The sequence below is a fragment of the Podarcis erhardii genome (genome assembly GCF_964252035.2).
Source record: "Podarcis erhardii genome assembly, chromosome: 8".
In the NCBI taxonomy this organism is placed as follows: domain Eukaryota; kingdom Metazoa; phylum Chordata; class Lepidosauria; order Squamata; family Lacertidae; genus Podarcis; species Podarcis erhardii.
In genome coordinates this window covers 3,521,144-3,535,466 of record NC_138499.1, presented here as the reverse complement: position 1 = coordinate 3,535,466, position 14,323 = coordinate 3,521,144, and the positions used below count along the sequence as shown (strand labels likewise).

Sequence of the window (14,323 nt, the reverse complement as noted above, 5' to 3'; positions counted from 1 at the left end):
CCTTTCCTCCCAACTTTGTGCTTCCTACGGCTATTCTGGACTCCATCTCCCATCAACCCCAGCTGTAAACAGAGACAGAGAAAGGGGGAGAGCGGGGAACCTTTTGCGTGTTCCTTCTTTTTTCCCCTTGTAATTTCCCCCCCGGGTTTAATTTGCTTCCAGCCATGTGGCCGAGAGACGCTGACCTTAGTTCTGAACTTGGCTAAGGAGCAATTAGGAGAGAGAGATATCCGCTGAAAGTTGCTGAGCCAAGAGCCACGGCCGCCTGGCGCAGAAATGGAAGAGGCTGGCATCTTGTACCAAAAGTGGGGCTTTGGATTCATTGAGTGTGACAGGAGCTGGGGTGGTTTATTTTGGAGTTTTTCAGTCCTCTGAACACCAAAGGCTATACTTCTTAGAATTTCCAAGCTAGAAAAAAAAACAAATTACACCGTCTGGCGTTCCAGAAACCGCGGAGAATGTTCTCTGGCACTCAGAAACAAAAGCTTAGGCAGACAAATGATACGTGATGAAATTATAATGCTTATTTTCCTCCGCGTTGAGTAGGTGCAGGTGCAGGCTGTGCTAAACACTCTCATAAACGTAATAATCCGACAGCCAAATTAAAAGGCAGACCTGCGCTGGAAACACACCTCCTGGAACCGGAAGGGGAGGCATCAAGAAAAGGCTTCGGCAGCTGATCCGCACATCAAGACGCTATCATGGCTATCAAAAATCAATTTTCAATTTGCAGCTGCTGCATCCTTTGGCTTATCCCCCCCTGGGCTCCACGGGGCGGCCAGAAGCCAAGGGCATTTCCTCCACCAAGAGACCTTGTCCTTCACTTTGGGTGCCTCCGAACCATCACGATTTGTGGAAGTGATTCAAGAGCCTATCAGAAATATAAAGGTAAAGGTAAAGGGGCCCCTGACCATTAGGTCCAGTCATGACCGACTCTGGGGTTGCGGCACTCCTCTCGCTTTACTGGCCAAGGGAGCCTGCGTACAGCTTCCGGGTCATGTGGCCAGCATGACTAAGCCGCTTCTGGCGAACCAGAGCAGCGCATGGAAACGCCGTTTACCTTCCCGCCAGAGCGGTACCTATTTATCTACTTGCACTTTGAGGTGCTTTCGAACTGCTAGGTTGGCAGGAGCAGGGACCGAGCAATGGGAGCTCACCTGTCGCAGGGATTCAAACCGCCAATCTTCTAATCGGCAAGTCCTAGGCTCTGTGGTTTAACCCACAGCGCCACCCGTGTCCCTATCAGAAATATACATTTGCATAATTAAAAATTTGCATAATTAAAATGCTCTGTCGTCCCGACACATCCAACTTGCTTGGGGCAGGGGGGGTGTCTTTGCAGTGAGGAATGAGATGGGGACATGCATTGCCAAGTGTGGGGTGAAAGAGTGGGTCATTGGAAAGACCTGTGAACACACAGCGAACAAATCATGGTCGTGTAACCACCCAGCAAACAAAACGGAACAAATGTGCAACAAAGACCAGGCATAGTCTAACCTCTGCCTTAAGTTTGCTGGGAAAAAATCAGGGTGAACGCACCACAAACAGGAAGACTGGAGGAAAAGCCCTAAAAGAAAACTATTTAGAAGACGGAAAGGCTGATCGCCGAAGAATGGATGCTTTTGAATTCTTGTGCTGGAGGAGACTCAAGAGTCCCATGGACTGCAAGAAGATCAAACCTCTCCATTCTGAAGGAAATCATCCCTGAGTGCTCACTGGAAGGACAGATCCTGAAGCTGAGGCTCCAAGACTTTGGCCACCTCATGAGAAGAGAAGACTCCCTGGAAAAGACCCTGATGTTGGGAAAGATGGAGGGCGCAAGGAGAAGGGGACGGCAGAGGACGAGATGGTGGGACAGTGTTCTTGAAGCTACCAGCATGAGTTTGACCAAACTGCGGGAGGCAGTGGAAGACAGGAGTGCCTGGCGTGCTCTGGTCCAGGGGGTCATGAAGAGTCATAGAATCATAGAATCATAGAGTTGGAAGAGACCACAAGGGCCATCGAGTCCAACCCCCTGCCAAGCAGGAAACACCATCAGAGCACTCCTGACATATGGTTGTCAAGCCTCTGCTTAAACTAAAGGACTAAACAACAACAACTGACCCCACAGAAGTTCACTTGACCGCTTTGATTAGGGGGACTGGCAGCGCTACAGGTGCCTCATAATATCTGCTCCACGTTTATAAGAGATTCATCTTTTAGCGTGGCAGCCCCTGCACTTTGGAACTCCCTGCTTATGGAGTCCAGGAAGGTTCCTTCACTGTATTCTTCTCAGCCCCTGCTAAAAGCATTTTTGTTCAGGCAAGCTTACCCAGGTTTTGGGTTGAGTTTCAATCTGTTTCTAGTCCACTGCTATTTCAACCCTTTGTCAAATCATTGTTATTTTTCTTATTGTTATTGTTTTTTGTTTTTCTGTAAACTGCTTTGAGGTTTTTTTCTACAACCAAGCGGCATAGAAATTTTACGAAATGAATCAAGCCCCAGCCATCGCATGAAGTGGGATGCACCAAGGGAGATGTGTCTCAGTCAAATCCCAAGATGCGCCTTAGAAAGAGGAATGGAGGCCGTTTCAGAGGCAACTCAGCGGGAACTATGACACAGTGGGGATTTTACAGCAGGGCTGCACCCCTGCAAACACCGTCGCCTTTGCTGCCTCCCGGTTTTTTGCGGGTTGGCCTGACCAGCAGCACCCTGCAGCTGCCCCCAGGCTGGCATCCTCTGTTCCTACACATCCCAACCATTTGGCACACAGTTAGACCAGATTCTCTGCCAACGCTGCGCTTGCGCCCGAGTGAACCCCTTTCCCCCTGCCCTGCAAGATCAACTTTGCTCCTGCCGGGGAGCAATGCGCACTTCTTCAGATGTAACTGAGCAATCACGGCAACCCCGTCGGGCACAGGGGAAGACCCCCGCGGAAAGCCACCTGTTGCCCCCTCCCAGCTGATCTTTAATTACTACTGACACTGATCGGCTAATTGCTATTATTAATTATATTAATGATCACTGTGCGCCGTCTCAAGCGGATTGCGCGGCTCAGATGCCGTACTCCGGCTCAAATTAGCGAGAAGGAAGTCCTCCTTCCGTATCCAGATCGCTGTGGCTCTGAGGCTGAAGCGACCAGGGTTTTTGCCGGCCATTCTTTCTCAGCCGCCTCCAGAAAGCCACTCCAGCTTTTGTGTCTCACCACAGCCTGCTCTGAGGTAGCTCTCCTTGCCTGGGCAGGATTATTGGTCCACAAGCCATCTGCAAACAAGGCAGGTACCAGAAGCAAGCAGAGCTGTGATGCACCAGCCGGAATCAACTGAGAACGGAAAACAACCATCACCTCTTCCTTGTGTATTTCAGGAAACTGCTGCAGCCTGCAAAAAGGGGAGGTGGTGCGAGGAGGGAGGAGGGCCATCTGCGCAGCAGATTAAAGTCCCCCGCCTGCATTTCAGTTAGCTTTGCACTGCCTCAGAGACAAGGCCCGCTTTTGCAAAACAGGGGACCCTGGCATCTTGGATCCCACTAGAGAATGAATGAATGGATCTTTATTTGCGCCAGCCATCAGCCATAGCCATAAAACCACAGTACAATATACAACGAATAGAAGTAAAAAAGTCAATTATGTAAAATAGATTTCAGGGTTTTGAATCAACAGTCGCATAGTGGATCTTATTCTGATTCCCCTGCTAAAAACCTTGCAACCTTTGCTGTCACCTGCTCATCTTGATCTGCCAAGAGAAAGGACGCCGTGGCAATGTCTGGGTGACCCGGAATGGACAACAAAAGAGGGGTGATAACCTCATTCCTCGAGTCTTTAAAAGAGTGCAAGTCAGAAGGGCACGTGCCACCGATTCGTTACTATCCCACTAGAGAGATGCAGGTGAAAATCCTCGCAGGATGGAGATTCCAGGAAGGACAGGATGGAGGCGGGGGGAAGTAGGAAAGACTAGGAAAGGTTTGGGGGAGGTTCAGAAGCTCACAAGGGAAGGAAGATACAGAGAGGGAGAAGAGACAGGCAAGGAAGGCTGAAGCCTATGGATGCATAGTCAGACCCTGTAGGTTCATTGTGGCGAGAAGTCTGTAAGGCAGGGACCATCCAGACAATTGCTGGACCACAACTGCTATCACCCCGACTGCTGGCTGGGCCTGGTGGAAGTTGCAGTCCAAGAACTTCTGCCGGGTTACAAATTCCCCATCTGTGCCATCCTGAGACTGGCAGAGCAATCGCAGCGACCCCCACCCCAAGCAAACTGCAGAGCAGATATAATAATCATAGAATCATAGAATCATAGAATCATAGAGTTGGAAGAGACCACAAGGGCCATCGAGTCCAACCCCCTGCCAAGCAGGAAACACCATCAGAGCACTCCTGACATAAGGTTGTCAAGCCTCTGCTTAAATACCTCCAAAGAAGGAGACTCCACCACACTCCTTGGCAGCAAATTCCACTGTCAAACAGCTCTTACTGTCAGGAAGTTCTTCCTAATGTTTAGGTGGAATCTTCTTTCTTGTAGTTTGGAACCATTGCTCCGTGTCTGCTTCTCTGGAACAGCAGAAAACAACCTTTCTCCCTCCTCTATGTGACATCCTTTTATATATTTGAACATGGCTATCATATCACCCCTTAACCTCCTCTTCTCCAGGCTAAACATGCCCAGCTCCCTTAGCCGTTCCTCATAAGGCATCGTTTCCAGGCCTTTGACCCTTTTGGTTGCGCTCCTCTGGACACGTTCCAGTTTGTCAGTGTCCTTCTTGAACTGTGGTGCCCAGAACTGGACACAGTACTCCAGGTGAGGTCTGACCAGAGCACAATACAGTGGCACTATTACTTCCCTTGATCTAGATGCAATACTCCTATTGATGCAGCCCAGAATTGTATTGGCTGATGATGATGATGATGATGATGATGATGATGATGATGATTTATTTATACCCCGCCCTCCCCAGCCAAGACCGGGCTCAGAGTGGCTAACACCAGGTATAAAAACAATTGTTTAAAATACAACTTAAAAACAGGATTAAAGTACAGTGGTACCTCGGGTTAAGTACTTAATTCGTTCTGGAGGTCTGTTCTTAACCTGAAACTGTTCTTAACCTGAAGCACCACTTTAGCTAATGGGGCCTCGCACCGCTGCCGTGCGATTTCTGTTCTCATCCTGAAGCAAAGTTCTTAACCCGAGGTACTATTTCTGGGTTAGCAGAGTCTGTAACCTGAAGCGTATGCAACCCAAGGTACCACTGTATAACATTAAAATGCAGCCTCATTTCAGTAGAAACTCAAATCAAAATCTTTGGCGGGGGGATGAAACGAGCTTCGGATTGCAAACAATGGAGGAGTGTGCAAAAACAAGAAAATTAAAAACACCTAATTGCGCCCTTCCCACCAGCCAAATCTCATATTCCTCCCTGCTCCACAGGGTCCTTGGGCAGAGCTCAGAGCATGGCCAGCCTATATGCTCTTTTTAAAAAAAATAATAATAATATTTATTAATGCTTTAAATGTTACAAAAAGAAAAAGAGATAATTCCAAGTTAAACAAAAACTTAACAACACATCACAATAAAGAAAGAAGAGAATAGAAAAAAGAAAGAAAAAAAATTATAAAAAACAGAAAAACAGAAAAATAGAAACAATTAAAAAACACAACGAACCTTCCTATAACTTATCTTTCATTTACTTGTTTCCTTGACCTCCTCGCACCTCCCTTTTTTTGTATTCTAGTTCGGTTAGCTAGTTCAGCAAATCCTTTCCATCTTTCCCAATTTTTATCCTATAATTTATCTTAATATAATATAACTTTACCTTTCCTCCTTTCATCCATTAACCATCTATTTTTACTTAATCCTTTATAATATTTCTGCTAAAGCCACATAACTTCATTCCAGCCTCCTTCTAACATTCCTTAATTTTACAATGTTTCTGTAAATATAGCTCCACCCACTAGGCCACGCTGCCAAACCAGAGACCTGTGGCTTCCGCCGCAGGTTCCCAAAGCCCCGCCGCAAAGCAAGGTTACCTTTCCGTTTCTTCTTTGACGGTGGCAAACTGGGAGGGCTGTCGGTGGGTCCGGCCTTGCTCCTGCCCTTTCTCCCCGCCGCCCTCCGGCTCCTGCTCCTGTGAGGAGCTGGTGCTGCCCTCGCGGCTGACATTGCTGCTGCGCCCGGGGCTGTTCTCGGTGGAGGCCCGGGGGGACTCGGTGTTCTGCTTCAGGGTCTGGAGCTTGGCCAGGGGGATGATGTCGCAGTTCTGGGGCCGGTGCCACACTGTCCGCTGGGTGGAGGCATTGTAGTAGTAGAAGCGCGAGGTATTCGGATCAAAGAGCTCCCACCACTGGTTCTCGTTGGTGCGCTTGATGCGCACGCCGGCGGGGGGGTCCCAGACGCACTCCCCCGTGATCAGGTTGGCGTACATGCGCTCCCGCGTCCGAGGCTCGATGATTTCCACCCATTCCAGCCTGGGGAAAGGAAAAAGAAGCACAGGAAAACGTTTAGCAGCTGGTTGGGATCAGTGTCGGGCTTGCAACCCTGGGCGTCCCCAGGTGACCTCTTGTCCAGGCATTGGCCCAGACCCAGAAAAGCTTCTATTGTTTGTATGTTATTTTATTAAATTTTCTGCTTTATAATTTAAAGTACTCATTGTTACATCCTTAAGATATCGATGACTTCCCTTCTTCTCCTTCCAGGGTTCATTTTGCATATCATAAAATCCCTGCATATTTTACAAAAACCATACCATTCAGTATCCCATTATTACATCCATCAAAACTCATTTACACTCATTTAGACCCCCTATTTGGGGGGACTCAAAATTTAGGAAATGGGGGGGGGGGAGATTCCCCACAGATGTTGAGCTATTTTAGGGAGAGGCTTGGCCAAAATTGTTGAGCTTTTTGGGGGAAGAATTGCCCACAGTTACAACACGATAATTTTTACTGTCATTGTCCCATACAAAACAGTTGTTGAGCTTTTGGGAGGGGGGAATGCCTAAAAAACTTCTTGCAGTCCTACTAGCGTAATCTGCTTATTACAATTGCTTTTCAAATAGTTCAAATATTTACTCCTAGAAGCTGCTCTCCTATGTGGTGAAAAGGGGACTCAGGAAATGGCAGAAGACACACTTAAAATTGCAAGCCTAAACTTTTTTTAAAAAAAAGTACAATGCTCATCAGTATGGTATGCCATCGCTGAACAGAAGCAGGAAATAAAACATCTTTTGGAAGTGGCCTTCATCCAGAACAGCTGCTCTGCAGATGGGGACAAACGCTGCAAAGGGCCTTTCAGAAGCTTAGGATGGGTTCTGCTCTTTGGCTCAGGGCTGGAGAAGATCCGATCACATGTATCATGTACATGACACCAGTCAAGCTTGCAAAAATTTATCATCTGCCCGATAACAAATGTTGGAAATGTAAAGAGATTGAAGGTACATTCTTTCACCTTTGGTGGACATGCCCAGAGATTAAGACCTTCTGGGAGATGATCTATAATGAAATGAAAAAGGTATTTAAATATACCTTCCAGAAGAAACCAGGGGCCTTTCTCTTGGGCATGGTCGGCCAATTGGTGTTAAAGGAGGATAGAAATTTCTTTATGTACGCCACAACAGCAGCAAGAATACTTATCACAAAGTATTGGAAAACACAAGATCTACCCACTCGGGAAGAATGGCAGACGAAGGTGATGGACTATATGGAACTGGCTGAGATGACTGGCAGAATCCAAGACCAGGGAGAAGAGTCGGTGGAAGAAGATTGGAAAAAATATAAAGTTTATCTTCAGAAATATTGTAAAATTAAGGAATGTTAGAAAGATGTTGGAATAGAATTATGTGGTTTTAGCAGAAAAGATATCAAGGATTAAGTAAAAATAATTTGGTGAAAGAAGAGAATGCAAAATCATAATATATTAAGATAAATTTTTAAGATAAAAACAAAGCTGGAAAGGATTTGCTGAAATATCTAACTGAATTAGAATACAAAAATGGGAGGTGTGAGGAGGTCAAGGAAGTAAGTGAATGAAAGTAAGCGATGTAAAGGTTTGATCTGTTGTTGTTTTTTTCAATTGTTTGTATTTTTTCTGTCTTTTCTATTTTTCTTTTTTTCCTTTTTCTCGTTGTAATCTTTAAAAGTTGAATAAATATTATTTTTTTAAAAAGAGAAGCTCTGATCACAGAAATGGAAGGGTAGGAGACCATCACTCAACTCACCAGGCTCCCCAAAACAAGGCAGGTCACACCCCCCCTGTGACCAGAGTCCAAGTGACAGCATCTCACACCCCAGCAAGGTGCTCAGGGAACAAATACAGTGGTACCTTGGTTCTCAAACTTAATCCGTTCTGGAAATCCGTCCCAAAACCAAAGCGTTCCAAAACCAAGGTGTGTTTTCCCATAGAAAGTAATGCAAAATGGATTAATCCGTTCCAGACTTTTAAAAACAACCCCTAAAACAGCAGTTTAACATGGATTTTACTATCAAATGAGACCACTGATCCATCAAAGGAAAGTAAAAATCAATGCAGTCACACAATCAATCAATCAGTAGCAGAACTGGGTTCCACACAGTCACAAAAAGAGCCGCAAAAACAAAAAGGCAAAATAAATAGCAAAAACAGACAGACCTCAGCGTAACACTCAAAACGGAAGTGTGGCACTCTAGTCGGAAGCGTAACACTCAAAATGGAGAATGTTCGGCTTCCGAAAAAAGTTCGCAAACCAGAACACTTACTTCCGGGTTTGCAGTGTTTGGGTTCCGAGTTGTTTGAGTACCAAAGTGTTTGAGAACCAAGGTGCCACTGTAACTCCCTTTGCGATGACTCGAGGAAGTGAGCCAATCTGCACACGACTGTACGGTTCCCCTTTATCACACACAGCACAACAAGGCGACAACCTATGCTTCTCCCCCCCCCACCCAAAAGCATGCAGATCAATATGGCTAATCCAATCCAACAACCTACCAAAACCACAACCGCCCCTACACACATACAAACAAGCTGCGCTACAGTCAACTGAATGCAACCAAGTAAGGTCTAGGACCCTCCTAATTTCTCGCAATAACAGAAAATAAATAAAACAAAATAAAAAAATTCCTTCCAGTAGCACCTTAAAGACCAACTAAGTTAGTTCTAGGTATGAGCTTTCATGTGCAGGCACACTTCTTCAGATACTTCTTCTTCAGATACTTCTTCAGATTCTTCTTCAGATGAAGGTAACTGAAGAAGTGTGCATGCACACGAAAGCTCATACCTAGAACTAACTTAGTTGGTCTTTAAGGTGCTACTGGAAGGAATTTTTTTATTTTGTTTTGACTATGGCAGACCAACACGGCTACCCATCTGTAACTAGAAAATAAATAAATATACAGTGGTGCCTCGCAAGACGAAATTAATCCGTTCCGTGAGGCTCTTCGTATAGCGGTTTTTTTGTCTTGCGAAGCAAGCCCATTGACAGCTTAGCGGATTAGCGCTATTAGCAGTTTAGCGGCTTTTAGTGGATCAGCTGATAAGCGGCTTAGGGCTTAGGAAAAGGGGGGGGAAAGGGGGAAAAACCCGCAGGAACTCGCAAGACATTTTCGTCTTGCAAAGCAAGCCCATAGGGAAATTCGTTTTGCGAAGCGCCTCCAAAACGGAAAACCCTTTCGTCTAGCAGGTTCTCCGTCTTGCGAAGCGTTCGTCTTGCGGGGCACCACTGTATAGATATAGAACGATGCTGACGCAAAGCCCTATACAAACACTAGACAACAGAACACAAAACCCCATCTCATTCTCTCCCCCCCTCTTCCCCCCCCCATCCAAAATACAGTCATACCTCTTGTTACACATGCTTCAGGTTGCGTTTTTTCAGGTTACAGACTGCCAAAACCCGGAAGTACCAGAACGGGTTACTTCTGGGTTTCGGCGGTCACACATGCGCAGAAGCGCTAAATCGCACTTTGCACATGTGGAGAAGCGCCGGATCGCAACCTGTGTATGCGCAGACACCTTGCTATGGGTTGCAAATGCTGCGGGTTGCGAGCGTGCATCCCGCACAGATCATGTTCGCAACCCAAGCAACCACTGTACGTCTATGACAAAAGTGTCTCTTGCTAAATGTAGATTAACTGTGAAAAAGACTCCATGAAAAGTAATGGGGCCAGAGGGAGGGAAAGAATGGCGATGAATCATAGAATCATAGAATCATAGAGTTGGAAGAGACCACAAGGGCCATCGAGTCCAACCCCCTGCCAAGCAGGAAACACCATCAGAGCACTCCTGACATATGGTTGTCAAGCCTCTGCTTAAAGACCTCCAAAGAAGGAGACTCCACCACACTCCTGGGCAGCAAATTCCACTGTCGAACAGCTCTTACTGTCAGGAAGTTCTTCCTAATGTTTAGGTGGAATCTTCTTTCTTGTAGTTTGGAACCATTGCTCCGTGTCCGCTTCTCTGGAGCAGCAGAAAACAACCTTTCTCCCTCCTCTATGTGACATCCTTTTATATATTTCAACATGGCTATCATATCACCCCTTAACCTCCTCTTCTCCAGGCTAAACATGCCCAGCTCCCTTAGCCGTTCCTCCTAAGGCATCGTTTCCAGGCCTTTGACCATTTTGGTTGCCCTCCTCTGGACACGTTCCAGTTTGTCAGTGTCCTTCTTGAACTGTGGTGCCCAGAACTGGACACAGTACTCCAGGTGAGGTCTGACCAGAGCAGAATACAGTGGCACTATTACTTCCCTTGATCTAGATGCAATACTCCTATTGATGCAGCCCAGAATTGCATTCGCTTTTTTAGCTGCCGCGTCACACTGTTGGCTCATGTCAGGTTTGTGGTCAACCAAGACTCCTAGATCCTTTTCACACGTACTGCTCTCAAGCCAGGTGTCACCCATCTTGTATTTGTGCCTCTTATTTTTTTTGCCCAAGTGCAATACTTTACATTTCTCCCTGTTAAAATTCATCTTGTTTGTTTTGGCCCAGTTCTCTAATCTGTCAAGGTCGTTTTGAAGTGTGATCCTGTCCTCTGGGGTGTTAGCCACCCCTCCCAGTTTGGTGTCATCTGCAAATTTGATCAGGATGCCCTTGAGTCCATCATCCAAGTCGTTGATAAAGATGTTGAATAAGACGGGGCCCAAGACAGAACCCTGTGGCACCCCACTAGTCACTCTTCTCCAGGATGAAGAGGAACCATTGATGAGCATTGATGAGCATTGATGAGGGCTGCTGTTGTGGGGAAGACAGCAAGGGCCGCATCTGCAGGTGGGATATCTTCCTAGGGAGCAGGGAGGATGCCCTATATTTTGCTCAGATTTAACGTCTCGGCTCAGAGGGCTCTGTTTGTGTGGGTTCCTAAGATAACACTCCAGAATCGCTTTGAACATTTGAGAGTGCTATCTAATTGCAAAATATTCTTCATTATTCATTACCGCAGAGCTGGCCCATCTGAACAGCCTTGTTTGAATCATTTAACCGCCTTCATCATATATAGGGCAGTGCTTTAAAAATGAATGTGTGCAACGTGGATTTTTCTTTTTCTTTACCCGGGGTGCTTTCTGAACGTTCAGCACCGAAGAGACGCAAGTTCTGCGCATCTCTAAAGCGTGCGCCACGATGCTCCTCAATCAGTGCTCTCGGCCTGCCCAGGCTTCAGCTGTGGAGGTTGAAATGTTTAATTAATTTCCAAAAGGAATTACTTTTGGGAATTATAGGTGCAGAACTGCCCAAACTGTATAGAAATTTATTCATGTATGCGACTACAGCAGCACAAATGTTATTTGCCCAAAAATGGAAAGAAGAAGAAGTTCCAGCAAAAGAAGAATGGATACAAAAACTTACAGAATACGCGGAAATGGCGAAACTTACCAGAAGAATAAGAAATCAAGATAACGAACTTTTTATAAAAGAACAGAAATGGTTTATGGAATATTTACAGACAAACTGTAAACAGATAAGAACATTGGCAGGATTATTGTAATAACCTGCAGTTTTATAAGAGTACATATTTAAAGTAAAGTAAGTTAAGTTAATTTGGAGCAAACAGGAAATATAAAAAACAAATTTAAGGAACCGCAGAATGAGGGGGAAGGAAGTCAAGTTTCAAAATGTTAAAATGATTGTCAAACTATTGAAATGTATATAACCGAAAATTATAAATAAAAATAAAAGAAATAAATAAAAAAGAAATGTTTAATTAATTTACTTTTCAAAACGCGCCTGCCCTAGCCATGCAGCTGAGGCTTCTCAGAGAGATGCCCGTCTGACCTTGGATTTCTGAGAAGGACTTCAGAGTGGGTATCTTTTCCTAGGGAAGAGACAAATTTCCTATTTAAGCCTAGATAGGCCTTCCTTCGGCTTTCTTCACACCCTGCCCTCCGAAAGCGTAATGACCTTATTCTTAAGAATCTTGTGGCCAGGGCTGTGTGTGTGTTAAAGTCTGCGAGATGCCCCAGTATTTGGGGGAGGTGGGCCTTCAGCTTTCCACGTGGCTAGCGACTTGGGTCTATCAAAGCCATCGATCGCCCTCTCCTCCAATAATCCGTCTGATCCTCTCTTAAAGCCATCAGGGCTAGTGACCTTCACTGCCTAGTTTAACTATGTGCCAGCCTTCACATACTGGGGGGACATGGATTGCACAAAAACAAAAACCCAACACACAATGCAATTGTTGAAGCTGCACATTCCCAGCATGATCACACTCCTATTTCAGCGACGTCTACACTGGCTTGGCCATGCCCAGAGAATGGCAGGATCTCCCAAGGATCATGTTCTATGGCAGCGGTTCTCAACCTGTGGGTCCCCAGATGTTGTTGGACTACAACTCCCATCATCCGTGACCACTGGTCATGCTGGCTAGGAATGATGGGAGTTGTAGTCCAACAACATCTGGGGACCCACAGGTTGAGAACCGCTGCTGTATGGGGAGCTGGCTTCTGGCACCAGACCAACTGTGCTACAAGTAAAGGTAAACCCCTGACCATTAGGATCAGTCGTGGCCGAGTCTGGGGTTGCAGCGCTCATCTCACTTTACTGGCCGAGGGAGACGGCGTACAGCTTCTGGGTCATGTGGCCAGCATGACTAAGCCGCTTTTGGCGAACCAGAGCAGCGCACGGAAATGCCGTTTACCTTCCCACCAGAGCGGTACCTATTTATCTACTTGCCCTTTGACATGCTTTTGAACTGCTAGGTGGGCAGGAGCAGGGACCGAGCAGTGGGAGCTCATCTCATCACAGAGATCTGAACCGCCGACCTTCCGATCGGCAAGCCCTAGGTTCTGTGGTTTAACCCACAGCGCCACCCGCGTCCCCTGTGCTACAAAGATGTCTGCAAATGTGACACTAGGAACATCAACTCCACCGGATGGGAGTCCCTCGCAGATGACCACAGGGCCTGGAGACATACAGGTTGTGCATCAACAGCAGTGACCAGAGAATGAATGACCTCTGGGAGGAACGCAGGGTGAAGAAATGCTGTGGTACATCTGCAGCAACACAATCAGACGCCTTCATCTGCCCCAGCTGCAACAAAACATGTCTCTCCCATATCGGTCTTTACAGCCAGAGCAGACGCTACAACCTCCCAACAGCTTGACCTCACCCCAAAGGCACACTCCGCCCCTGTCTCCCGAGACAGACAGGTGCCAAGGACAGCGTTGAAGCAACTGATCCGTTTGTCAAAAATCCTATGAATTGCGTCAATATTACCGCATTGGCCTGAATATAAGCCTCGCTTTTCCCCTGAATTCTGACCGTGAAAAATTAAAGTGCGGCTTAAATTCGCAACCTTACAAAAATTGGCTTTTACGATATTGCTGCTGAAACAGACATGTGGTAAAACGGAATGGGTGTGAGTGTCCGTGGAATTTTAAGGGAGCGGCTTATATTCGGGTATTGCCTTATTCTTTCCTCTTTTTTTCCCTTGAATTTTAAAGGTGCGGCTTATATTCGGGTGCGGCTCATATTTGGGCCAAAATGGTACTATCGAAACTGCATAGGCAGGAAACCAAGTCTCAGAGACAGGACGCACATTTTGAAGTTGACTTGATATTTCTCTTAGCGTACTTCATTACATGTTTCTTTTACATGCGTCCAGGACTGCATGGATGTTGTTGCACGTTTTGCATGGGGGGGTGGACTAACAAGCCCCCCTCCCCACCTCCAAGCCTGTGACCCCTGCTGGGATCCAGGCATCACCTCCTGAAGCTCCTCTGCCAGGGGCACATTTTACCTTCAGCTTCTCAGGATAACCCCTTCTTCTGGGCCCTGCCACATCTCTCTCCCCCCAACAATTCATGTATTGCAGTCGCTCTCCCCCCCACCCCGGTTTTTCTCATGTTCTGGGTTTTGCCAGTCCAAGCTCTCCCACCAGCACTC

The 14,323-nt window shown here is 46.4% G+C and overlaps 1 protein-coding gene across 3 annotated transcripts in view; it reads right to left on the bottom strand.

Moving 5' to 3' along the window:
* ARHGAP39 (Rho GTPase activating protein 39) overlaps positions 1 to 14,323 on the bottom strand; it is a 201,720-nt gene that overhangs the window by 91,760 nt on the left and 95,637 nt on the right. For all 3 annotated transcript variants that reach the window (XM_081874082.1, XM_081874081.1, XM_081874083.1), the window contains exon 2: positions 6,002 to 6,439. In XM_081874082.1, the coding sequence (XP_081730208.1) occupies positions 6,002 to 6,439 (438 nt within the window). The remainder of the gene's footprint in view (positions 1 to 6,001; positions 6,440 to 14,323) is intronic.